General features: G+C 48.5%; 2 protein-coding genes and 1 long non-coding RNA gene across 9 annotated transcripts; 2 read left to right on the top strand and 1 right to left on the bottom strand.

The window, feature by feature from the left end:
- The first annotated feature begins 1,982 nt into the window (after positions 1-1,982).
- LOC123110376 (uncharacterized) lies at positions 1,983-4,449 on the top strand. Its single transcript, XM_044530869.1, has 2 exons — positions 1,983-2,141; positions 3,651-4,449. Exon 2 carries the CDS (start codon positions 3,665-3,667, stop codon positions 4,211-4,213), a length of 549 nt encoding a protein of 182 aa, XP_044386804.1. The 5' UTR covers positions 1,983-2,141; positions 3,651-3,664; the 3' UTR covers positions 4,214-4,449.
- Positions 4,450-5,283: 834 nt separating this feature from the next.
- LOC123110377 (ribosomal protein S19, mitochondrial) lies at positions 5,284-7,340 on the bottom strand. The gene is made up of 4 exons (XM_044530871.1): positions 7,097-7,340; positions 6,913-6,971; positions 6,522-6,822; positions 5,284-5,623 (listed from the first exon to the last, which is right to left on the bottom strand). The coding sequence occupies exons 1-3, from the start codon at positions 7,175-7,177 to the stop codon at positions 6,534-6,536; spliced, it is 429 nt and encodes a 142-aa protein (XP_044386806.1). The 5' UTR covers positions 7,178-7,340; the 3' UTR covers positions 5,284-5,623; positions 6,522-6,533.
- A 4,491-nt stretch (positions 7,341-11,831) lies between these two features.
- LOC123110374 (uncharacterized) lies at positions 11,832-16,557 on the top strand. Of its 7 annotated transcripts, XR_006453341.1 has the most exons (9): positions 11,832-12,073; positions 12,188-12,442; positions 12,703-13,104; positions 13,213-14,571; positions 14,695-14,981; positions 15,101-15,240; positions 15,883-15,942; positions 16,096-16,197; positions 16,277-16,557. It is a non-coding gene; the product is annotated as an uncharacterized lncRNA (long non-coding RNA). The 7 variants fall into 7 exon arrangements; XR_006453336.1 differs by lacking the exon at positions 15,101-15,240 and having other exon boundaries at positions 15,241-15,942; XR_006453337.1 differs by having other exon boundaries at positions 15,101-15,942.
- The last annotated feature ends 10,219 nt before the right edge of the window (positions 16,558-26,776 follow it).

Genomic DNA, 26,776 nt, shown 5'->3' with positions numbered 1-26,776 from the left:
AAACTGTCAGATGATATGAAAAATTTATGTGTAGCGACACAAATGGAAAATTAAACCATCTGCCATATCCACAGGTTGGCTTCAAAATGAGTCAATGTCTCACACAGATGCTGCAAATGTTGCTTTTTAGGGGATATAAATTTTTTAGGGGATGCAAAAGTTGTTTCTGTAAGCTGCAAAAGTAGTAGCCGACATATTACCACACATTTTTAATAATTCTGGTAATATACAGAGATTAATTCATGAGGGGAACCACAAGCTTTAATTTGTTGATCAATCCGAACGTCTCCACACAAAGATTCCATAGTATTTAGGCATAAACCACCAAACACAGGGAATGGCGGACCAAAAATAGAGAATGTTTATAGTTGCGGTTACATTCTGCGCAATTTGACATAGTGGACAGTCACACAAATTGTTGATGGTTGAGTTTCATACCGTGCAATCTCTATCTTGGAACGAGAACGATGCCATCCTATTGGAAATTCCGGACTCAGAAGCTTAGTGGAAATTGACCGTGGTGCGATACACAAAGTAGCGACATCACTCCCTAGCAGAAAGATAGCTAAACGGATTGTTTTAACCTAAAATCAAACACTCCCCATTACTATTGATCAACGTCATTGTTAATAAAACGTTTGTCAAGAGATGGAACACGATGCATTATTACCGAGTTTCACCTGGGGATATAAGAAAACATTTTTGCCATTGTTAGAGATCATTTGGTTGTGTGAAGTACTGTTCTCATTCAAAACTAAGCACCTCTGATATAAGAAACATTTCTGCCATTGTCAGAGATAGTGCCATATATAGGGGATCCCTAGGCACTCTTGGGTCGACTCAGTCTGTCCATGCCCGTAGAGCGTGCACCTCTGATAGTTTGACACCACTCACCAAAACGTTGCTTGAAATAAATATCTGAAGAATATAACAGTTTCTACTATTCTTTTTCTGATGTTATTGCAGGATCTGAAGGCAAGACTTCCAACGCTGCCATGGCGAGGGCTCTACTGAAGTGAAATAAAGCATTACAATTGCATCATAAAGTGAAATAAAGCTTTAAAACGATATAAATAACAGTAGAAAAACATGATGCAAAATGGGCGTATAGATTCTCCTCCCCGCCACTGGCCGCCGGAGAGGGAGAACCATTTCTTGTTATTCATGTGCGTTTCATGTCCTTTTTTGATTTAACGTACCTAATTAATTAATGAGCAATGTTGAATTATTGCTCAATAATTTTTAGGGCATGTCTATGTCTTAGTTCACCAAGTGAATTTTATTTCTCGGTAGATTTCTACCAAAACCAAACCCTTAGCCGCCATCCATCACGTCATCCTGGCGACTTGAGTTCGTCGGTCTTTCTGGTGTCAAGTGTTTCAACATCAAGGGAATCTTTGACACTCGTAGAGAGTTTTGTCCTAGTTTTTGAGGTTTTTGGGGTCCTCGTGTCGTTCATCTGGACTGTAGAGGCGACAACGCAAAAGGATTAGTACCTCCAACCCTATCCTCTTTAGCAATGCTATACTAGTCTCAACGCCCCATGAGGCACATGGCTGGTTCCCCCGAATACGTTCCATCGAGCTATGCGCGTGTGTTGGGGGGGTCATTTGGCATGTGTGTCGGGGTTGGGGGTGATCATTTGGCGCTGCGGTAGGCGTTGATGTGAGACTGGGTCTCCTCGTCTGACCTTTGCCTTCTTGTCCAAGTTTATGTCATCGTTGCCGTCCTCTAATAACTTCTGGTGACTTTGCAGCCACAGTTACACGTCTCTGTTGCTCCGGCGATATGAACAAGTGTGGAGCCAGGTGGAAGCGGCGCCAACGGATTTGAACCTATTTGTAATTTCTAGTTTTACCGGGGTCGTTCTTATAATTATAATTTTAATTTTTCTTAGGAGTATATATGACTCTCTTTTTTGACAAAGTATATATGACTTTTAGGTAGACAAGAATAGATTAACCACCGTGGGTTTTCTTGGTCGGTGGGATTCAGCCCGGAGAGGCCGCGTCAACCGTCTGCCGCTCCTCCTCCTGTCCGCCCGCCCGCCCGCCCGTCCCGAAGCGTCTCGCCGCCGGAAACCCTCGCCGCCCTCTCCTCCTCCCGCCGGACCACCCCATCGAAGGCGAGCAAGTCTCCCGGTAAGGAATCCCTAGCTTTGCTTGGACGGCGCTTCGTTTTCTCGCTCACATACCACCCTGACTTCTTCCGCCGTGGAGAACCGATCCGGCGGCGCATCCGCCCGCGTGCTCTGCCACGGGAATTTGGGGATCGATCTCTGACGGGATTCGGGAACCAAATTGGTGATTAATTCCGACGACGCCCCTGGAGACCCGGGGGTGCGGCTGCTGATGCTTGTTCATCTGTAGTCTATGTAGAGTTATTAGATATGGCTTGATACTTGTTTATCTGTTGCGTATATCTCAGTAGGGTTGCGAGGGCAAATAATTCGTCTACATATGTAGTGTTAAGAACTCTTGCGCAAACAAGTGGCAGGTGGAAGAATTGTAGGAAGATGTGTTGGTCTGTTTCATTAAAGCGGTACTCCATATTTTGAGTGGAATTATTTGGAAAATGCTTAACTAAAATATGACCTAATCAGATGCACCTCGACAGTTTGTGCTCTCGCCTCTGGTCAGCTATGTAGGTTCTCTTTAATCCTTAGAGAACCCTCCCCAAAATAATGTTAGGACGTAGATCGAAACGTTGTGCATCTCTTGTCCTCTGTTGGCCAGATCTGCTATCTCTTCTCCTCAGGCTGGTGCGTGTTATGAGTTCTCCTCCGTCCCTCCCCTGTTTTTAGACCCCCCACCCCCAATCAATGTCAGTGCATTGTGTCCCTCTTCTCCACTGCTTGCCAGATCTGGTGTCCCTTCTCCTTCAGTCCCTTGTTTGTTTCCACGGCAGATCTCTCTACCTCCTCCATCAATGACATTGAGCTGCCATTAACATCTCCACGCGTGAAAACTCATCCAGATCTTTCTTCTACAACCAATTCATCTGTCCAATTTGTCGCTGAGAGATCTGTTTGCTGCCTTCTTATCCTTGTGTTGTGAAGTACAGTATAATTATTATACATAAAGCAGTCAGCTTGCTTTCCGATTTTTAGATCCATCAGCCTCTGAAACAAGCGGGTTCCACCATCATTTGCTTCTGTAATAGCGGCCACCAGGTGAACTGCTGTTTCTTGAAACATGCAAACTAATGAGCTTTTATTTACTACCGTACTTTGCACATGCTTATCTATGTCTGTAACATCTGAAAGCTTGAGAATAAAATGTTGATCGTGCTAATTGCTGACATTTTAACTGGGAAGCATACCACATTTGTGGGTGTCCTCATCTTCTTAATGTAGAATTCTGTGCAGAGCCTACTTATTCATTCATTCTGTTACGCAACACTTTAACAGGAATGCACGAAACTTCCAAAATTCTAACTGGAAAGCATTGTGTGTATTCTGAATTTGTTTGCTCATACTGTTATTGCCCCGTAATTCATTCTATTTAACATGTGGATAACACTGTACTGAAAGCATTCACGATAGATCCCAGATATTCATTCTACTTTGACATGCATGAGACTTTTGTTTCTTTGAACATCCATAACACTTGCTTTTTAATCCCTGATTTTTGATTGCCGTGCTGTTTCAGGATTGTTGTCTGCCATGGGTGACTACACAATCCGGATAAGCACCAGCTTGATCGACCAGCTTTCGCGCGATGACGAGAAGGTGAAAAGGAGGACCAGGAAACCCAAGCCGAAGAAGGTCGTGGAGCAACAAGAGGAGCCTCGGGACAATGGCAGGGAACTTCCAAGCGAGCCCAAGAGCAGCCCTGCTCCCGCTCCTGGGTGGGCGTTGCCGCCCCCCATGTACCTACCAGTGACCCCTGCTCCTCCACCACCCCCGCCGGCAATCCAGGAAGTGGAAACCATACACGCCGTGGTGGCGGAGAGCGAGAAGGTGCTGGAGAAGCTGCAGAAGCAGGAGGCGACGATGCATGAGGAGCTTACCAAGAGGGCCAAGGAGCTGCACGAGAAGGAGTTCAAGCTGCCCTACCAGAACCCCTCACCGTGCACTGACGAGAGGGCGGGCTGCGCCGAGTGTTACCAGAGCAACATCCAGGACCCGCTCAAGTGCGCCGAGGCGGTCAAGAGATTCGAGGCATGCGTCAGCATGGCGAGGCGGAGCGGCACCATGGGGGCTGCTCAGTGAGTCGGAGCAAGTGAGCGAGGTGTCGTACACATGATTTTGGTTTGTCGGGATGATTGAATAGCCTGAATGGATTTTCGGTGAGACCTGAAACACCATCAGTTGTAGATTAAAATTCTGTCAAGGGATTGCACCGGTGCTGGCAAGATGCCATGAGTGTCCTTGATGAATTTAGGGCCTGATTCCATGTTTACTTGCATACTAGAAAATGAAACATGAATTTGCATGGTTCGAATTAATGTTTCCCGACGAGTATATTTAGGTAAAATGGCTGCTTTTCCTTGCAAAGTCGTGGCATGTTTAGGTAAAATAACTGTGCTCGTTTTGTTTGGGATGAGTTTGAATAACCATTATAGGTTGATTTAGCTTCATATGCACATGATGCTGCTGCTGCTTTGCTGGTTATTGGCAAAATCCATGTCTGAGTCGTTCATAAAGAAAATGTAGAACCTTATATAGGTGTTATTTTATAGGCATAAATATTTCTGTTGAGATGCAACAACACTGGGGTACATGACAGGAATGTTGTACACAACACACCCCCAGGGCCAGCAGGCAGCAGCAAACCAGATCAAGATCAGACCATCGCGGCCTAGGATGTCGATTCAGAGATGCCCGACTCGACACCCTACACCGCAGGCCCCGACACTTCTCGACCAAGAACAGAGCGACTGCGGCACAGTTAAGTTGTAGAAGCAATAACAGCCATTCCACTAGCAGAGCAACAATCAAGGACCAGGCCTATCATCCAAGAAAATCCACAACACCCAAGCTGCAGAGTGCTGGAAAGTTTCTCAGACAAGTTATAGCCAGCACTGCCACAGTATCCCAGCAGATAAAGCCACAGTTGAAAAAGTATCTTGAACAAGTTAAAAGGCCAGTGTCTTCTCATCAGTTAACCAAACAAATCAAAAACAGAGGCTAAATCTGTCAGCTGCCAACAGAGGACACATGTCGCCGTTAGCGCAAGCGACTAAATTTTGTGATACATTCTTAAGGGGGCTAAGCCTGTTAATAAAGACTCGAAAGGGGCTAATTATATGCAAAAAAAAACATCCTGAATGCAAAGCAGCAATCAGCAAGATACTCCTATTGCAAGGGAACTGTAGCAAGATACACATCACTATTTGGCTGAAAACAACCTTTGAAGCAAAACTTACAATCATCACTCACAGAACCAGGTGTAAAGACACTTGGCATCAGACCTCAGTAAGGCCAAAAAAATATAAGAGCAATGGCTTCAGTGAATAGAAGATGTACTCGAAAGTTATGCTGGAACCACTAGCAGAGTAAACAGAGTCCAAAGTAAGATCTGCTATAATTATTCTTCTAAGAAAATGCAGACCAGAAAATTAAGGTGATTCAAGTGCTTGTGCTTCAACCACGCCCTCATCCCACCATCCTTAAACCCACCTGAAAAGTTTATCGACAGAGTGAGATAAACAGCTGGGCAAGTGACAAAAAGTAAGTATCACCCAGAAAGCCCCATGTATGATCTTTGCAACCATGGTGAAAACAAATTTAACAAGCCAAGCTTTTGCATTTATTTCATAAGCATCAACAACAATCTCACTAATTTATGGCCATACATCTCAATTGCATTCTCATTCTAACCAAGATAAGATGTCATGGCACGGAAGCTTAACAGGCTTGGCTCAGATTGTGTCTACACTGACATATCACGTTTACAAAGAGATGTAGCTCACTATTCACAACTCAATCGCACAGGAAGGAGAATTCACTTTAACCCAACCCCAATAAGAGAAGTAAAATACAGGATATTATATTGAACGTCACAGTCACCTGCCTTAACCATGTGACAAAGATTTGCTGGCTAAGATGAAACCTGACGTGCGGCGCTAGAACCTCAGATTTACAGTTATAAGGTACAGCTCCTTAAAACACTTACCAAACTAAAAAATAAAAGACACGCTCCTACGATTTGACACATCACCTCTCTTATAATATAAGTTCACTTCACAATTTTGTATCTGTTATTCTATACAAGCAACTCTACAACTTTAGTGTTATCACGAAAATTTAATTCGATCATGCCCAGAGTTTGAAATTGTGCTACAAGGTAAATGGGCTACAGTGAAGAAAAACAGAGTAAGAATTCAGATTGCCATAACTTGTGATGTACCCAACCAATCTTGGCATACTTCATCTTTTTTGGTATGGTAATAATGAAATTACACGCAATCTAATAAGAATACAGTTTGGAATGTACTAGCACAATCTACCAAGACATCCATTTTTCAAAATGTAGATTGGAAATTGCCCGCACAACATAGTAATGGCTTCCGCTCACCTTTCACGCTTCCTACTTCCTCCCCTTTCCTTGACCACCGGCCTTCTTCGCCGTAATCGCGCGATGGGGCCTCCGTTTCCGCGTAAAAGCAAACTCCCCGAACTTATGGCCGACCTTCCCTTCGGTGACCCTGCAGCGGACGTGGGTCTTGCCGTTGTAGATGAGCGCGGAGGAGCCGACGAACTCCGGCAGGATCGAAGACCGGCGAGACCAGATCTTCCTGCCGTTCAGGCTCCCCCCGCTATTCTTTATTCTCTGCAGGAACGCGTCGACGAACGCTCCCTTCCATAGAGGCCTTGAGCTGCACGCAGACAGCAGCTTGGGGGCATACATTGGAGTCAATGTTGAGCAGCATAGCGAGACTGCCTGTGATGACTGTAATGGTGGTTACCTGAAAGCGCGAGCCGCTGATCCGAACCCCGAGAGCAGCGGAGACGCGGCGTGCTGGGTCTGGTGAGGTCGCGCGGTAGAAAGATTTGCATTTGAACAAACAAGATCAACATCGGCACAAGAACAACCGGCAGTAAGGAAAGGAAGATTTGCATTTGAGCGAGGATCAAGATTTGGATTTGCACCTGAGAGATGGCGGCGGGGAGAGCGTGGCCGCACCTGGCGAAGCTGGACCTGGAGGCGATGAGAGAAGCAATGGACGACATGGCTGCGCTCAGGCGCAGGAGCGGGTGGCGGCGGCGCGGAGAGACGGAGGAGGAGGAAACCCTGGTGGGCGGCGCCACTTCCACTCGGGTCTGGTTTGGTTTGGTTCGGCCCAAATGCACGCTCGGTTCTGGAGGGCAAAACTAGAATTCCGGCCCAACGCTATTAGGAAACTTTATTATTTGAGTTAATACCACTTCAAATACATAAACTTGTCCTGGTGGGAACAAGTTCATACAAGAACTAAAAAACCCCACAAAAATAGTACAACAACTTTGCTAACAGAACATTTTAGTCCATTTCCGTCTATTCTGACGGTGTGTCATCCTTGCCGTTATAACGTTCGCTGACATGGAACCGGCCCCATTTGTCAGTGTCGCACGTAAAAGAATAAACCAAACCATAAAATAGTACGCAGCCGGTTTCGAACGAAGACCTCCCGCACTCAGTCTGCTTGCCAAAACTGCAACGTGCTAACCACCCTGACAAAAGACACTTGTTGTACAAATTGGAGTTGCAACCTTTATAATCGTTTATTCACGCACAGTTTACACTCATAATTTTTTCTTAAATACCGAGAGCTGTATTCCCCGCTAAAGATACGTTCAGTGATCCATTTGAGTATGTACTCCCTCCGGTCCTTTTTACTCTGCATATAAGAATTGTTCGAAGTCAAACTTTACAATTTGACCATATTTGTATGAAAAAATATCAACATCTACAATACTAAAGTTATACGATATGAAAAATAAAGTCATGACGCATCTAATGATGTCAATTTCACATTATGAATGTTGATATCTTTTTCTATAAAGTTGGTCAAACATTATGAGGCTTGACTTCAGACAAATCTTATATGCCAACTAAAAAGGGCCGGAGGGAGTATGCTTCACGTTTGAGCCAGGGTTTCTTGTACATGAGCCGGACCACGATGCCGCTGTTCACTAGCTTCGGTATATGAACCACTGGCATATCTTCACCGACCGAGACCAAATAACCGGGCCAGCTAACATAGCTATATTTATGTGTTGGCAACATTGAGAAGACCCGTCATCCCGCAGAGGTGCATGTACGTGTGCTAGCAACATAGTTCATGGGACGTCACCGGATTGCGGAGGCGCCGTACTTTCAGTCTAGGATCGGTCGGATCGTGAAGACGTACGACTACATCAACCGCGTTGTCATAACACTTCCGCTTTCGGTCTACGAGGGTACGTCGACAACACTCTCCCCTCTTGTTGCTATGCATCACCATGATAGATCTTGCGTGTGCGTAGAATTTTTTTTTTGAATTACTGTGTTCCCCAACAGGGGGCGGTGGGAGTTGGATCACGCTCCGGCTCCGGCTCGGCCTTGAGCTCGACGACGGGCGGCGGCGACACGGACAAGGGCGCCTGGACGGAGTCCCCCGCCGCGGACAAAAGGGCTTGCTCCAGCCCATCCCAGTGGGCGCCTCCTCGAGTCGGCTCGCCTCCAGCGCGTGCTGCAGGGCCTCCTCGAGGGTGGCTTGGTACTCCGCCTCCGCCTTCTCTTCCTCCGGCTCTACCCTAAGGGGCGGCAGTGGAAACTGGGGGTTGATGTGGACGCCTCGTCGCCGTTGCTCGTCGTGTTCGAGGGCAAACCAGGCCTCCCAGTTGGGAGAGTCGGCAGCATACTCGGGCATTCGCTGCTGCGCCGACGTGAGCTGCGCCCAGCGCCTGCACACTTCCTCGTCGTGCTCCCGCTGTGATCGCGGAACCGCCGGCACCGGGATCTGCTACGGATCGAGGTGCCAGTGGTGCGACAACGTCACGTCAGGGTAAGGCATCGGCTGCTTGTAATCCTAGTGTCACCACGTTTGGTGCACCGGGATGTGCAGATGCTGCCGACCTGAGTGGGAACGCGCCGGTGGTGGGGGAGGAGGGGGAGGAGGAGCACGGGAGGATGAGGCGCCGGGGGTGCCCTTGCCCTTGTCATTGCCGGAGCTGTTGCCGAAGAGGCCCATTGCTAGGGTTTGGGTTGTCGCCGGCGAGGAAGCACGAAGAGGGTGGTGGGGGCCAGATGTGGACGGAAGTGGATGAGGCCGCCCCCTCCCCCGCACGCGTGGGTTAAAAAACAACGCTTCCACTGGCTGACTAGTGGGCCCGGTGACGGAGGTCGTCATAAATTAGATGACGGGCGGTAGTTGCGTGGCCGCCAAGTGGGACCGCAGCGGACACTGAGGGGACGCGCGCCGCGTCTGCTTCGCGTCCCTGCCGACGCATTTCAGGCACAATTTTGGGTCGGAAATGGATCCGCGCGAACGCGAATCAGACGGTTTTTCAAAATGGGCGATGCGTTGGGCCGGTGGTTTTGTCCGCAGCGACCCAAACGGACGTGGGAGGACGAAATGGATTGCCCCGTTGGAATTGCTCTTAAGCCCACAAAAAGTATTTGTATTAAGTAGGAGTACGTATTTCTTTTAGGTATACCGATTAGTGATCGGTTGAAGTGTTCTCGTTCCGTGCGCGACCAAAGACTATAAGATGTGCAGCTCAATTTAGATCGATGGTTGCCTTATGTTGGGTTGGTTAGCGCGCTGCTACCTCCAAGAAAACTTGTGCGCGAGGTCTCCGGTTCGAAACCACCCCCCCTTAGCTCGCTATTTTGTTGTTTTGGTTTATTTTTTCTTTGTGACACTGACATGCGGGCCCAGTTTCACGTCAGCAACTGTAGAAGCACGTTATAACGGCAGGAGATGACGCACCGGCAGAATAGACGGAAATGGACTAAAATGTTTTGTTAGCAAAGTTGTTGTACTACTTTTATGAGGTTTTTTAGTTTTTGTATGAAATTGTTCCCACCGGAACAAGTTTATGTACTAGAAGCGGTATTAACTCTTATTATTTTGAGGGGACAATGGACAAACAGACGCGTCCGGACAGAGCCCCTAAACCCAACTGTCCTTCTCGAATTGGTGACATGCCCGCCCTGGCGTTTCGTCGAACACGTAGTGGGCGCGGCATGCCAAAGGGTGAGCGCGGCGAGCGGAGTAGCAGCGCCTTTGGAGCTAGCGACGAGCGCGTCCGGGAGCTCCACGCGCTCCAGGTGCGCCGCAACGACGTCCTTCCCCTCCTTGGGCCCCTACGAGGGGCGCCTGGTGGCCGCTACGACCCGCTCATGCTGCTTGAGCCGGCGTGGAAGAGGTGAGGCCGAGCGCGAGGTGGGTGGAGCCGCGCGATGCGGTGACACTCCCGTTGCGGCAGCAGCGCTGGCGACTGTAGTTGTTGCGAGTACGGGCACGACATCTGCAACTGCTACGAGCGGGGACGGCAGCTGCTGCTGCTCCTATACCAAGCGTGCGAGCGCCCCGAGTGGGGAGGACGACAGCGCCGACGGCTGCAGCAGCTGCTGGTCTTGCTTGGGCGGTGTCGGGAGCAGAAGCAGACGTAGCAGTGTGGCATGGTCCACGCTATGGCGGCGGGGCAGAAGCGATGGGGCAGAAGGGGACAAGAGACGGGCCAAGCAGGGGCGACAGCGGCGGCCAAAGGGCGTGTGCCCGCCGCAGCGTCCCAGATGCAGCCATGCATAGGTGGGTCGATGGGGAAGAGAGAGAAAAGGAGGAGAAAGAGATGGGAGGTGAGTGGGTCGGTGACTGGTGGGCCGGGAGCGGACACAGACGGACAAGACAAGGTGGACCTAGAGAACGCCCGGTTTGTGCCCGTTTCGGATCCAAATCCAAAGCAACTTTGAGACAGAAATGGATCCGAACGAACACAACATAGACGAAAAACAAAATGACTCCATGCGTTGGGCTGCAATTTTTTATTTATGCGGAGGCCTTATCTCCACATTATAATAATAGTTTTACATTACAATAATAAATAGTTTATTACAACCAAATGAAGATCTCATAGTGTACAACCAAATGGAATTTAAAATGTCACAGATATATTGAAAGAAAATAGCCGATACATCTACTGGTCGCCAAGGTGAGTCAACAAGTGATCAACCAAATAATTTTCAAGTTGAATATAAGGTGCTCAATCATGCATTTTTGCATGAAATTGGGTAGATTTGTGCTATTTTCCTATTGGGAACTGCAGGAGCTTCTTACCCTCTTGAGCTTTTCTATGGAATAAAAGCTTAATAACCTTCAATTGTGGCTGGACTGCCTCCGTTCACGGACTAGTCTTGGTATTTCTTTCGATGTCTTTGGTTTTAAGGGTTTAAAGTCCGTACATATCACAAGTAATGTCAGAACATATCTATTCTCGTGAATTCTGATGTTGCGGAGGCACATGCGTGGGGATGCCTAGCTAGAGCACAAGAAATGTCATGAGTTAAGTGATTGACTAATGAACTACAAATGAAACTCGACACAATATGGACTTGTGTACTTCTCAAGAAAACTTACCCAAAAACGAGTGATCGCGGGACGCAACGATTCAGTGCTCGAGCTCATCTGCTCCCGCACCCGCTGTCGTTCGATCCTTACTCGGGATTCACAGAATTCGGCCTGACACGCATGCACGGGGCTGCAGAAAAATGGGCCACGACGCGTATTTGGTAGAAAACAGTGCTAGTTTGTGGGCCCAGAAAGTAATGGTTGATGGACGCCCGCGCGGGGCTCTGACTAGTCCGTGGATCAGGTCGGCAACTATTTGGGCTGAGCCGTGGAACAGTACGTTAGTACAGGCCGGTGGGTCGATGTTGCGCCGTCCGAACCACCAACTGGACCTCACGTGAGGCGAGCCAAATGTTGGACCCGTCGGACGGGCAACACTCAAACCCAAACCCTCGCCTAGGACGTTCTAGAAAGCTTCGGCAGCCATGGACGGATTCCCCTCATTCCCCAGGTCTGCGGAGGGCTCTGGTTGTTCCGTCCAGCTGGTGGTGGAAGATGCCGGGATGGAGTTCCTGCTTGATGCCGTCGACTAGTAAGTGAACCCTGCCCGTCGGCAGATCTATAACTTTCGCAGATTTGCGTTTCTTATTGGCACAGCAGATGGCTATCGATGAGCCCCGCTCAACTCCGTAGTTGTGACTTGCAGGTTCCCGCTCTCGGGAGGAGTTCGCGGACAGCTTGGAACATCCAGATCTGGTTCCTCTGGTGGTGCTGCCGCGGCGTGATGCATCCCCTGTTACGCCGGCGGATTCAATGGTGGCTCCGGGTGCGGGCGACATGAAGGGGTTGATATCCCAGGGAGGCCGCATGGCGACGCTTGCCAGCCACGGCTGCCTTCTCCGACGCGGTATGCGCAGTCCACAGACAGGATCAACCCCGAAGCGCTGGGTTGGACATAGAGGTATGCCATTAAGGTTGTGTCGTGCTGAATTTTATTGCAAATGATACCGCTGTCTAGCAAAATGCTGCTATGGTTTCGTGCGCAGCTATGTACTCTATGCTGTGGTAACTAGTTGTATTTACGATTTTTGGAACATTCATAGATGGATCACGTGGTTATGTGTGAAAGGACTGGGTCATACAGAGATAGTTAGTTTGCCATGTGATGTCTGCTTTATCATCTGGAGGCTTACCATCTATGGTTCTTTACTGTAAATTCAGATTACGCGTCGTCGGGGGTGCACCGCAAGACAGAACGCCATGTCCATCCAGGATGAGTGCGTTGGAGCAGTCAATTCACAAGTACGCGGAGGAACCAACGCAGAGTGTGCTGGAAATTGGTTTCGGGATAAGGTACGGAAAGAGCCAGGTTAAAAACTTGATGTGGACAAACGGGAGCAGCCGAATGCAGTACCGTTTCTTTGGTGATGTGGTCACAATCGACACAACCTACAAGACTGTGCGACATGCTGTTTGGGCTTTTCGTAGGGGTTAAGAACCATTTTGAAAGCATCATCCTGGCTGGCGTAGTAATGCGAGATGAGCAGGTGGAGAGCTTCGAGTGGGTTTTTTCTGAATTTATACGTAAGATGGGTGGACCGACACCTAAGACAATCCTGACAGGTAATTGGTCTCATTCTTGTTGAGCATGAGTACATTGTTATTTAGAGATTGAATTAAAAAAATATGTGTGAGAGATGTTTAGTGCATAACTGATGTTATGCTTGACAGACCAGAACAGAGCTATGGACGTGGCGATCAACAAGGTTTACCCAGACAGTGTACACTGTTGGTGCAAGTGGCACATTCTGAAGAACGCTAAGGAGAGCCTAGGCCCGCTGAAAATGAGTGAGTTCCAAGCAGAGTTCTATAAAGTTGTCACCCACATACCGACTACAGATGAATTCGAGACGGCTTGGGGTATGCTGCTCGATCTGAACTGGCAGCAGAGGAATGAAGGATGTTGGGCTTGAGTTCCTGCTTGATGCGGTGGACGGGATGGTTTCCGAAGATCTGCAAGTTTTTGAGATTTTTTTTTGAGCTGGTAGATCGCTAGAAGAAATGCTTAGTATGGGCCTCACCGTCGGCCATAGCCGTCCTTTTCCCAGGTTTCCTCTACGGGAGGAGTTTGCCGATAGCCTTGAGCACCCAGATCCGGTGCCCCCCCCCCCCCCCCCCCCCCCCCCCCCCCCCCGCTTTGTTGCCGGAAAGTGAATCCAACCGTGCCATCCTGGCGGAGCCAAATGCCGAGTCTGGTTGTGGGCAACAGGTTGGCAGTGGTGTCCCAGATAAAGCACAGGGCGGGATGCACAAGAGGCCACAAGGATCACCAAACAAGGTCGGCGCAGTCAACTGACAGAGTCAACCCGGAGGCCCCTAGTTAGGAAAAAAAGGCCTGAACCAAAATCATCTCGTTGTTGAATATAATTTGTTCCAACTGTCAGTTTGTTCATGTCTGCTGTAAATGTGTGACTCAACTTAGTGCAATTCTGTGACAGTATGAATTAGTTAGCAGAACCATGGCCTCTGATCTGTGTAAGCAAACTGATTACAACTGGCAGAAAGAACAGGCATTAGACGATTCGTAGTGTTGAACTAAAACTACTGGACTGAATATGTATTTTTGGAAAATTCAGGTTACGCCTCGGCAGTGCACCACCAGACCGGACACCATGTCCCTCATGGATGAGTGTTGTGGAGAAGGCCTTGTGCATGTGCTGAAGAAGGCTAAGGAGAGCTTGGTTCCCCTGTACACGAAGAAGAGTGACTTCCAAGCTGAATTCCACAAGGTTGTCAACCACATGTTAAGAAGACGAGTTTGGGAGGGCATGGGATATGCTGCTGGATAAGTACAACATGAGGAAGCACCCATACATGACTTAGACCTACGAAATCAGAATGAAGTGGGCAAAACCATACTTGAAAGGTGTTCTTTGCGCCAAGATGACAAACACACAAGACAACGAGAGCGCGGATCACATGTTGAAGACATCTCCTGCTAGCCCGATGCACATTTTCGTTAGGCAGTACATGAGGTTGCAGATTGACCATGAGCGTGAGGAAAGCTATGAGGAGAAGAGGACCATGATTGTAAGTACACTGCAGTTGCTTCGAGTACTTTTAGAATCAGACACTAGCTCTCCTTCACACCACTACCAAGTACCTACTTTTGTATTATTTTACGTACTAAAACATCAGAACTCTGTGACACAGGGTGGAGCTGTTAGGAGAACTAATTTGGTAACAAAACGGCATGCAAGCAAAATTTGCACTAGGGCTATGTTTGAGGAGTTCGGTCGTCTACTAATTGAAGGAATGGCTACAATGTCACCGAGGTAGAGAAGATGAGGAGGTATGTGACAACAAACAATAATGCAGCAAAAAGCGAGAAATGGAGCAGAGTTGTGTACTAGGTGACCGTAAGTGAGGACCAGTCAGAGTTTACGTGCGAGTATGGACAATTCGAGCACACTATGATGATATGCTGCCATGTGCTAAAGGTAAATTCCCAATTCTTCGTCATGTGGTGTCCAAAGCTTTGTTGTTAAGAGATTTAGCGGTTAGTTTGAAATTGAGGTCGGAGAAGATACCGTTTTAAAACCTTGTTCTCCTGGCATAGATCATGGATATACTTCATCTAGAGGAGATTCATGTGAAGCATATTGTGAAACGGTGGACCAAGGATGCGAGGGACATACTTCCCAAGCACCTGATTCATTACCAGAAGGATCATTCAGTCAACATGTCTTTCACCTGCAGGTACTCAACACTTTATTTGAAAGCTATGGATGTCGTGCGGATGGGCCATGCAAGTGCAGAATCATTCAAGGATGTGTTTGCTGGTCTGGATGCTTTTTTAGTGAGTGGCGCACCATTAGCAGAGAAGAGGAACGGTTTGGGTTCCGAGGACAGCTTGGCAAACTTGCCCGCTGGGAGATTGCATGGAAATGGAGAGGTTGCCTTTGTTGGTGGCAATGATGCTGACCATAGGGATAGTGGTGGCCAAGGACTAGCACCTCCGGGCAAGCAGAGAGGGGCCGGGAGGCCGACGAACAGCAAGGGAAAACGCCTTGCGAGTGTCTGAGAACGAGGGCTAGGTTCTGTAGAAGGCCACAAGTGAACCACTTGCCCGGACAGGAGGCATTCCCCCAAGAAACCACGAACGCCGGGGAAATAAACTGTGGTATGGAAGGCCAACGACGCAACACATGCACAAGGGTGCTGGGCCTTGTTGGAAATTGAGTTGTGATATTTAAGTTTGTGTTCTGTGTTCTTGTTCGGCTTGGATTTTCTAGTGTGTTTCAGTGAGCATTGCTCAATAATGGTTATGTTCCGGCCATACAATGTTGTGGTTATCTGCATCTTAAAAATGACTGAATCTTCATGGGTTGATCCTTACAGTGCTATCCTTGCTTGTATTGCTGGCGATACTTCTCCATCGTGCCGGTTATCATTGCATGCGTAAGTTCTTCAGTGTCCTGCGCGCACCGTGTTATTTCGAAATTTGAACTACTGGTTGAGTAAATGTAACGTGAGTAAGACAGGTAGTTGGGGTGGCACCATGTTATTTCAAAAACTGAACTGCCGGTTGATGATATACCTTCCTGGCTTCAGCATTGTTGTAGATTCAAATCAAGAAGCCACGAGGGCACCTTTAAGAAATTGCACCATCGGAGGTCTGAAGGCGGTCGCTCCGGCGGCGGATTATAGTTTCAGGTACGACTGCTTGTGGTAATTGTTTCCTTATGAAAGTTTTGTTGCTTGGGTTGGCATTCAAATCTGACTTCGTTTGCAGACAGTTGTGGCTTCGTGTATGGAGTCGGCGGCGAGCGCGTGGAGCAGGAACAAGCAAGCGGAGGTAGGCGGCCAGGTCGTCGACGAGGTGAAGTGTCAACTATAGGTGGACGGCCGTTACGAAGACCGAGCGAGGAGACGGCTCGGGCCCGCACAGGAAAATAACTGAGCCGTCCGAGACCTTGCTGGTCCGCACCTACAGTACGCGGGCCTGGGCTGGCCTTATTTTAGTACGATATACATTTAAAGACATTATAACTGCGCAGTTTTCCTACTCTCTCACGCCACTTGCTTTTTCCACCACTCGATTTTTAGTTTTGTGCGTTTCTGGGCATCCGATTTCTTACAGTCTCGCGTGTGCTTCGTTCGCTGATCGAGAGCGCTAAATGTACCGGGCCGCTGCTCCCGTAACAATTTTGGTCCTTTCCTATTAAACTGGGCCTAATGGGCTTGATAACAGTCTGCTTCGTCCGCCCCCCTCAAAAAAAAAAATCCCGCTGTGACACCCCTGAAAAAATAAGATCCCGCTGCCGGTCTCCTTCGCACAGACGCAGCCGTCGTTCCTGTTCCAAAAAAGGGGGCGCAGCCCTTGGTGGTTGCTCGCATGGTGATCGACGCGACCAGCCGGGGGGCCTCGCTGGGCAATCGTCCCCTGTCGATTCGCCTCCAACTGTTGGCGATTCAGGAATTAATTTATACTCCATTAGGGCAGTAGTTGCAACGGACCATTAGTGGCAAAATCAATGGGGCGCACTTACCGGCGGCCAGTAATTGGTGGTCAGTTACAATATTGATTTATCACATCTACATAATCTTCATTCCAGCTTCTCCTTATAAATATCCTTCGTGGGCAGGCATGGCTGACACTCAGATCGATAATTAGTCTCCCCGCCTCTGGCCTTCCACAAGTGTTCCCTCAGTTCGTACCTCCACTCTCCCTCAAATTCTGCAGGGATTTTTTTTTTTCAATTGGCGTTCTTCTTCGTGCTCTCAAATGAATGCATGTTTCATTGCGATCGATGGGTTCACTGGATTGGCTCATTCTGCTACGTGAATTGCAACATGAGGCACTGCTTTCACCTTCAATCATTTCTTCCCTGAGAGTATATTATTCATGAATGCCACTATCTTTGCAATAGCACAAGGAGCTAATGGTTAAATTGTTTGATTCTTTTTCTCTCGCAAAAAAAATTTGTTCTATTCTTTTCTGCTTCTCTATTGTAGATAAAGCAGATGTACTCAAACTTGTAATTTTGATTCTGCTTCCACAACAATTTTGATATATACATAGTGTATTTTCATGACTGCTATGAACGTGTGTGTTTTATGCAAACATAATTCCAACTGAATGCATATGCTATTGGAGGATGATTTCGAGCTCGGTACTGCTTCTTTTGCTGCTTCTACCGGATAGTATCTGTGGAACTCCAATGGCTAATGGACAAGTTATTATCTGTGCACTGTTCTGCCTCATGTTAATTATCTTGCAACGTGATTTCATATGTATTCTAGAGTAATTGCTCTAGGTGGAACTAACTATTCTAAGTCGCCACTCCGTTGTTGATTTTAATCATGTATGTGATAATCTCCATGAAGTGCAAAGAGTGAGTGAGAACAATTGGTCTACGGATGTATCATGCTTTTGAGCCGACTCTTACCCTATGTTTGCGCAAGGAACGCACGGCATTCAACGATGTCCATCTGCAGTAGCTCATTTTACGCCGGAGGATCCAATTGGTATACTCAACCCATCAAGATGGCCGGTTAATTTGGGAGCTAGCCAATCATCATGTGTAGCAGCCCTTAAGATAAATACTGCTATATATATTACTGAAGTCCGCAGTCGGGTGACTTCTGAAAAATGTGACGCTGCACTCATGTAATTTAGCCTCTTCCTCCCTACTTGTATGGGTTAATATGTGAACATGTTTAATTGTTGGGCTAAAAAAGTTTTAGTTGATTATAACTACTTCTTCATCATATGAGAAAAATGGTATTTGCTACTGCGATCCTATCTAGGGATTTGATCAATGCTATTGTATATTGGAATTGTCATGTTAAGTTTTGGGCTGCTACTATCAAGTTGTGCATTTTTTTGCCTGTAGTAGTACAATCTCCTCGAATATTAGCTTGTGTGGTGTTCCCCTATGGGTAACTTTATCGCTACAAGCTATCTCTGCATCAAAGATTGTTCTCTTGCTCAGATGCCAACAAATCATGTTATCATCTTAAAACATATATAAACAAAGTGGTTTAAGTGCAGAACATTTGAATTTTATAGATAAGCATTATATATCCACAATTTCAGACCCCAAAAAGGTTCAAGGTTTTTAGGTGAGTTACTTTTTCTGTACAAAAGCTGGATCTCAGGCTGTCAACATTATCCAATTTCATGGATATATGGAAGTTTTCTGTTCTTATAGAATAATTTTCTTATAGGACAATTATCTTATAGGTTAGATTTCAGGCTTTTGATATTATTCAGCTTTATGAACAAATTCATGTGCTAGATAGAATTTCAGTCCAACGACGCCTTTGACGCTATCAACAATTTTGGCCAACGGTCACTTGCATTGCTCCTGAAGCGTACCAATTATTACATTATGCTATTTATATCACCTTGATGTTTCATTGTTCATGAAAGGAACCAAATTTATCTTCAAGTTTTGTCCTCTTTCTGCCGGGCAATAGCATGTTATCTAAAAGATGTTTGCATCCCTATTTATTTTTATAAATACCAACCATTCTAATTTAAAAATGTACGGGTGCAGCAACGCGCGCCATAGATGATCTAGTGATATATACAAGAAGAGAATACATCAGTTCACATATCCACATGTGAACGTACGGGGTTGATTTCAGGAGCATCTGAGCGCGTGCTCAGAAACGAATATTCGGTGATCGCGGCCTTAGTATGCTAACACCCCACTCCTCACATGGTGGGTCCTCGTTTGGACGCTGGTTGTATAGGCCTAGACAAAATTCCTTCAGCAGAATAGTGGCCACGTCGTTTGGAATTTGGCCCGTTCCAATAACCTGCCAAATGATGCAGAATAATCAAAATATTAGTATGTCACTAGTAGAAAACAAGGCTTCGATCCAGGCCAGATAAACCAATTAATCCCGGTTCAATCACGAACCGGGACCTAGGCCCCAGCCTGCCTCCACTCGCCCTTGGCCGTGTCGAAGGCAGCACAGGCGCCAGCGCCAGCGCCCACGGACGACACGCATATCATCGTGTCGTCCACCACCGCCGCCGCGGAGGGGGAGAACAGTTTCCTGCCGATGTCCGGCGGGTACACCGCCGGTCCATAGAGCGGCGGGGAAGGCAGAGGCTTCCAGCTCCACCACCGGGGCCCAACATGAGATGGACCATACCCAGGGAAGAAGCAGGTCCTCCTGTAGTTCAACACCTCGAACAAGCCATCGTCGCCATTTCCTTTGCTTATGACATAGAGCTGCTGCTGGCCGTCGTCGTGGTACTGGCGGTGGATGCGTCCCCGAGGCCCGACCACGGACAAGGAGATGGAGTCGTGTTCGCACACGAACACGTCACCGTGTACCTCCAACGCCGAGGGTGATGCACCGCAGCTCACGCCGAAGGAGACCCGTCTGGAATCGCGGTACACAAGCAATCCGGCGGGTGCTTTTCAGGACCCGAAACCCCACGCGCCCGGGAGGGACCCCGTCTGGACGCGTGGCGGCTATGGGCTGCCCTAGGTCGATTCGCTCGCCCCTAGGACCTCAAGGATCGCTGCCCTTCAACACGAAGAACGAACGAAGAACGAGAGAGAAAGAACAAGGGAGAGATGTAAAAACTAGGGTAAATTAGTATATTGATTTGTCGATTGTGTGTTGTTATTCAATCGGCCGTCACCCTTACATATATATGAGGCGGCTGGACTTTCTGTACAAGAAAAGGACTCAAATCCCGTCCAAAACATCAAAAGATAACCTAACTCGGACTACGAGGGCCGGAATTTCCAGTTAGCCCGGAACTTCCGGGCTAAAATTACATCAAGTTGCCCTCTTGCACAGCTCCTGCAGATCGCATATGGCTTCAGATTGCAATGGTCCCAAAAGCAAAGTTGTAGATCTTGCAATGTAAAAAAATTCCTTAGTTGATCACTTTTTCATCCGAGGTCATCTTGATGTTGAAACTGGCCCCGCAAATCTGCAAATAATGTTAAAATTCCAGTTTTCGGGGTGCACCGCGTGCAAACTTTCGGTTTAGCCCGAACCTCCCCGGAAGTTTTGTCCGAAACTTCCGGGGCAGACTTATGCAGCACACTGTTTTGGCTCTAACTTTTGCATACGAACTTCGATTTAGACGTTTTTATATCAAAATCAATCGTTTCGACGAGACCAAGACATCCGTGTAAAAAATTTTCTCATATGAGGCCATCTTGGGGCGTAACCAGCCGAATAGTGTTCTGAATACAAAATCTGAATACTTCGAACACAACTTCGGCCTTAGAAATGAGACCGGATGACCGGATTTTATTTTTTTATTTTTCCGCATGCGTTTTTCAGCTTTTTAAACGTTTTTTTTGTTTTTTGACGTTTTGGTTTTCCACCGGTCTTCCCTAGCTTTTCGACAAAAAAATTCGAAAAAAATATTTTTTTGCACAAAAAATGCATTTTTTTCACGAGAGTCACGGTTTTGTTTTCGCGAGATGCACGGCCGTGCCTCTTGGAAACGAAAAAAAATGTGTTTTCTTTTTTTTCTTTTGGCGAGAGGCACGGTTTTGCTTCTGCCAGAGGCACGGTTGTGCTTTCACGAGAGGCACGGCCGTGCCTCCTCGGAAACAAAAAAAAATATGTTTTCAGTTTTTTTTTCGCGAGAGGCACGGTTTTGCTTTCGTGAGAGGCACTGTTGTGCTTTCGCGAGAGGCACGGTTGTGCTTTCGCGAGAGGCACGGGTGTGCCTCTTTCGGAAAGGAAAAAACACGTTTTCTGTTTTTTTTTCTTTCGCGAGAGGCACGGTTTTGCTTCGGCGAGAGGCACTATTGTGCTTTCGCGAGAGGCACAGGCGTGCCTCTTTCGGAAAGGAAACACATTTTCTATTTTTTTTGCTTCCGCGAGAGGCACGGTTTTGCTTCCGCGAGAGGCATGGTTGTGATTTCTTCAGAGGCACGGGCGTGCCTCTTTCGGAAAGGGAAAAAAACTCGTGTTCCCGGTTCGGTTTTTTCATCCGGTTTTTTCGTGAAAAAAGTACGTCAAAACCTATCAACATGGGATCTAGTTTTGAAGAGCTCGACACAAGGAATCCAATGGCGAAAACGGTTCGAGATTTGGACCCACGATTTAAGAGATAAAACGTTTTGAATGAACGGATCTACGAAAAAAAGGGAAAACTCCCAAGTTGCGACAAGTGGCGCACATGCAGCACGCCACTTGTCGCAACCTGGGGAAGTTGGAGTGTTCTCCGCAAGAAGTACTCCTTAACTAGTGATCTCGGGACAACGGATAAACGGACGCGTCCGGATAGAGCTCTGAACCCAACGGTCCTGCTCGAATTGGTGACATGCCCGCCCTGGCATTTCGTCGAACACGTAGTGGGCGCGGCATGCCAAAGGGAGAGCGCGGCGAGCGTAGTAGCAGCGCCTTGGGAGCTAGCAGCGAGCATGTCCGTGAGCTCCACGCGCTCCAGGTGCGCCGCAACGACGTCCTTCCCCTCCTTGGGCCCGTACAAGGGGCGCCTGGTGGCCGCGACGACCCGCTCATGCTGCTTGAGCCGGTGTGGAAGAGGTGAGGCCGAGCGCGGGGTGGGTGGAGCCGTGCGATGCGGTGACACTCCCGTTGCGACAACAACGCTGGCGACTGCAGTTGTTGCGAGTGTAGGCACAACATCTGCAGCTGCTGCGAGCGGGGACAGCAGCTGCTGCTGCTCCTATACCAGGCGCGCGAGCACCGCAAGTGGGGAGGACGACAACGCCGGTGACTTACAGCTGCTGCTGGTCCTGCCTGGGCGATGTCGAGGGCAGAAGCGGTCGCGGCGAGTGTGGCATTGGCCATGCTGTGGTGGCGGGGGAAAGAAGGGGACAAGAAATGGGCCAAGCAGGGGTGACGATGGCGGCAAAGGGCGTGTGCCTGACATAGCGTCGGGCATACTCTAGATGCAGCCATGCGTGGGTGGGTCGATGGGAAAGAGAGAGAAAAGGAGGAGAGAGAGAGAGATAGGCGGTGAGTGGGCCGATGACAGGTGGGCCCAGACACAGACGGACAAGGTGGACCCAGATAACACTCGGTTTTGTGTCCACTTTGGACCCAAATCTGAACCAACTTTAGGACAGAAATGGGTCCAGACAGACATAAAACAGACGAAGAAACAAAATTGCTCCATGCATTGGGTTGTGTTTTTTCTTCACGTGGACCTAAATGGATGCAAGCGAATGAAATGGGTGTGTGTGTGTTGGAGTTGGCCTTATCTCCACATTATAAGGTCAACTGCAAACACGAATGGACGCGGATTTGGTCCTCTTTTTGTCTGTATGGGTCGGCCATAGGGACGGTGTCCAGCCCTACCCGCATATTGCTAGCCAGTGCGTCCAACTGGCCGACTCAATTGGTCTGCCTGACCGGTAGGTGGCCAAATTTACTCAATTTTTTAGACTTTCATGCATATAAAATATACTTCCTCTATATATAAACTAATATAAGAACATTTAGAATAGTATTTTAATGATCTAAACGCTTTTATATTAGTTTACAGAGAAAGTATGTGACGTTCGGATAATTAAGCTACAGGAATCCCCTGCTAATGATGCCATGACACCACTGTTACCGTTGTTAATCTCACTTTGATTCAAATTCCATTCGATCAAATTTTAAAATAAAGTCAAACAATAAATTTTTTCAAAAGTTAAAACTAAAATGTTCAACGAGTGTGAAATAATCCATAGACAATATTGGTGGAGAAACCACACCTTTATAAAGTAATTAAATGCACTAAAATAAATAAAACTATGGCTAAAAACAAACATTTAAATACCTTTTAAATAATAAAAGTGTATCAAGTATTTATTACTGCACCACACTTTTTGAGGTAGTGGTCTATATTATAATAATACTTTAGGAGTTTGTTTTATATTTTATAAAAACTAAAATAGAAAAGAAAACAAATAAATAAAAGAGAAGTACAAAACAAAAATAGAAAACTAACAAAAAAGAAAGAGAAACCTCCCCCCACTGGGCCAATCGGCCCAACTCACAGGCCAGGCTGGCCCACCTGGCCCAGCCGGCCGACCCCTCCCCCTCACTTCCTTATCCCCTCACCCCGGTCAATCCCTAGATCAAATCCCCACTAGCTCCCACTCCCCCCACGTTCGCCTCCTCTACCCCCCGATCTGGATCGGGGGCAACGAACCGACGCCGTCGCCGCCGCCCGGAACGCCCCTCGCCGTCTGGATCTTGCCGGAGCTGCCTCGGCGTCCTCTCCGTTGTCGCCTCGTCTCCGACCTCCTCCCGGCGCCCCACTGCCCTTTCCATATGGCTCCCGTGAGCCTCCGCCACCCCCTCCCTCTCCTCCTCCTGTCTCCCTCGTGCACGCGCTCACGGCCGTGGCCTCATCCCGCGCACGCGCTCGCTCGCACCGTCACGCCCGCGCCTCGCCACCCCTAGCTGCAACCCGCGCCGCGGCCTCCGCCCGCACCTCGCGCTCGACGTGCCCCCGCACATGCGCGCCTCGCCCTCACCCTGCTGCTCCCTGCGCCGACCCGCGCATGCCTTGGCCGCGCCCTACCAAGCCACCGCGTGCGCCGCCCGCCTGGCCTCGCCTGCCACGCCGCCGCCCGCCCCAGCCTCCTCCGCCGCCCGCTGCTTCTGTGCGCCACCCGCCTGGCCTCGCCGGCCTTGCCTGCCACACCGCAGCCCGCCCCGACCTCCTCTGCCGCCGGCTGCTTCTGCTCGCCACCTCGCTTCCACCACCGAGCCGTCGTGGCCGCCCCTGCTTCGCCTCCACGGCCCCGCACGACCTCGCTCGCCAGCCCCGTCCCTGCTGTCATTGCGCTGCCTCCTGCACGCGCCGTCGCCGCGCCGACTCCCTCGTCCAGCTGCTCCGCGGCCGCCGCAGCCGCCCAGTCCACTCCTCGGCCGGCGCCGATGGCCTCGCCCGAGCCAGCGCCCGGGCTCGCCCCAGTCGGGCGCCCATCGCCCGCACCCGATGGGCCTGTTCGGGCAGCACCCGCAACACCCGTGCCCGATAGGCTCCTAGGGCCATTGACATATCGGGCCCAACCCCTGGAACGTTTAAAAAATTAATTAATTAATTAATTAGTTAACTAAATTAGTTAACTTAATTAATTGTGATTAATTAACCTAATTAATGGTTAGTTAGTTAGTCAGTCAATGACATGTGGGACCCACACGCCAGCTTGACCCACTCAACACCTCTGTTGACTGCTGACATCATGCTGACGCAATAATGCTATTTTCAAATTAATTTAATAATAATAATTTAGAAATTGATTAAAACTTTGAAAATTAATATAAAATAATTCGTAGCTCGGATAAAAATATTTTGTACATGAAAGTTGCTCAGAGCGACGAGACGAATCCAAATACACGGTCTGTTTGTCAGCCATACATCCCGCGAACCTGTAACAATCCACCTTCGGTTCATCTGTCCAAAAACGCGAAACACCAGGAATACTTTCCTGGATGTTTACCCCCTTCGCTGGTATCACCTACTACCGCGTTAGGGCACACCTAACACCGTTCATTGTCATGTCATGCATCATCATGCTTATGTTTACATTATATTTATTATTTCTTCCCCCTCTTCTCTCCGGTAGACTACGGGACTGACGCCGCTGCTGCCTCAATCAACTACGGTGTTGACGACCCCTCCTTCTTGCCAGAGCAACCAGGAAAGCCCCCCCCCCTTGATCACCCGATATCGCCTATTCCTTCTCTCTACTGCTTGCATTAGAGTAGTGTAGCATGTTACTGCTTTCGGTTAATCCTATTCTGTTGCATAGCATGTCATTGTTGCTACAATTGTTCATACCTTAACTACAACCCTAAATGCTTAGTATAGGTTGCTAGTTTATCATCAGTGGCCCTACATTCTTATCCATCTACCTTGCTATACTATCGGGCCGTGATCACTCGGGAGGTGATCATGGGTATATACATACATACATACGTACATACATACATACTATACAGGTGGTGACTAAAGTCGGGTCGGCTCGTAGAGTACCCGCAAGTGATTCGGATATGAGGGCTAAAAGGACAGGTGATGCCATCCAGGTAGTGGTGGACCTGGGTTCCCGACGACTCCCGAGTGTTACTTTGAGGAACAGTGATAGGGCAGGTTGTGACCACCTAGGCAACAGGTGGGCCTGGTCCTGGTCGGCGTCCGCGGTTACATCAATTAACACGCTTAACGAGATCTTGGTATTTGATCTAAGTTGGGTCGTTGACCTTATACGCACTAACCGCCACGTGGGACAAGATATGTGCAACCGGCGTCGTAGTATCAGCTGAAGCCTCCTAGACGTCAGCGACTGAGTGGCGGGCGCCGGGTTGGACCGCTTAACACAACTTCCTTTGTAATGGAGGTTGCTAGGTTTGCTCACCGGCCGCGTTCGCAACATGTAGGCGTGCAATGGGCGATGGGCCTAGACCCCTGCGCGCATAGGATTTAGACTGGCGTGCTGACCTCTCTGTTAGGCCTAGGTAGGGCTACGACGTGTTGATCTCCCGAGGCCGTACATGACCCAGGAAAGTGTGCCCGACCAGAGGGATCAAGCGTGTCAGGTAATGTGGTGCACCCCTGTAAGGAAGTTGATCTATTCGAATAGTCGTGTCCACCGTAACAGGATGACCCGGAGTTGTACTTTGACCTTATGACAACTAGAACCGATACTTAGTAAAACACACCCATTCAAGTGCCAGATACAACCCGATGTCGCTCTCTCACAGAGCGACGAGGAGAGGATCGCAAGGTAGGATTATGCTATGCGATGATACTTGGTGAACTTACCAGCTACTCTCTTCTACTACTGCAAGATGGAGGCTGCCAGAAGCGTAGTCTTTGATAGGACTAGCTATCCCCTGTTATTCTGGCATTCTGCAGTTCATTCCATAGATACTACCCACTTCATTGATACCATTGCATATGTACTATAGATCCTTGCTTGCGGGTACTTTGGATGAGTACTCATGATTGCTTTGCTCCACCTTCTCTCCCTTTTCCTTTCTTCTCGGATGGCACAACCATATGCTGGAGCCCTGGAGCCAGACGCCACCGTGGACGATGACCCCTACTACACCGAGGGTGCATACTACTACGTTCAAGCCGCCGACGATCAGGAGTAGTTTAGGAGGATCCTAGGAGGAGGCCTGCACCTCTTTCTATCTGTATCCCAGTTTGTGCTAGCCATCTTATGGCACCTTGTTTAACTTTATGTCTGTACTTAGAGATTGTTGCTTCTGCTGACTCGTTTATGTTCGAGCACTTGTATTCGAGCCCTCGAGGCCCCTGGCTTATAAT

Source organism: Triticum aestivum, chromosome 5B, assembly GCF_018294505.1.
Source record: "Triticum aestivum cultivar Chinese Spring chromosome 5B, IWGSC CS RefSeq v2.1, whole genome shotgun sequence".
NCBI classification, from domain to species: domain Eukaryota; kingdom Viridiplantae; phylum Streptophyta; class Magnoliopsida; order Poales; family Poaceae; genus Triticum; species Triticum aestivum.
Note: the sequence above shows the minus strand (reverse complement) of the source record. Positions and strands in the feature narration are given on the sequence as shown.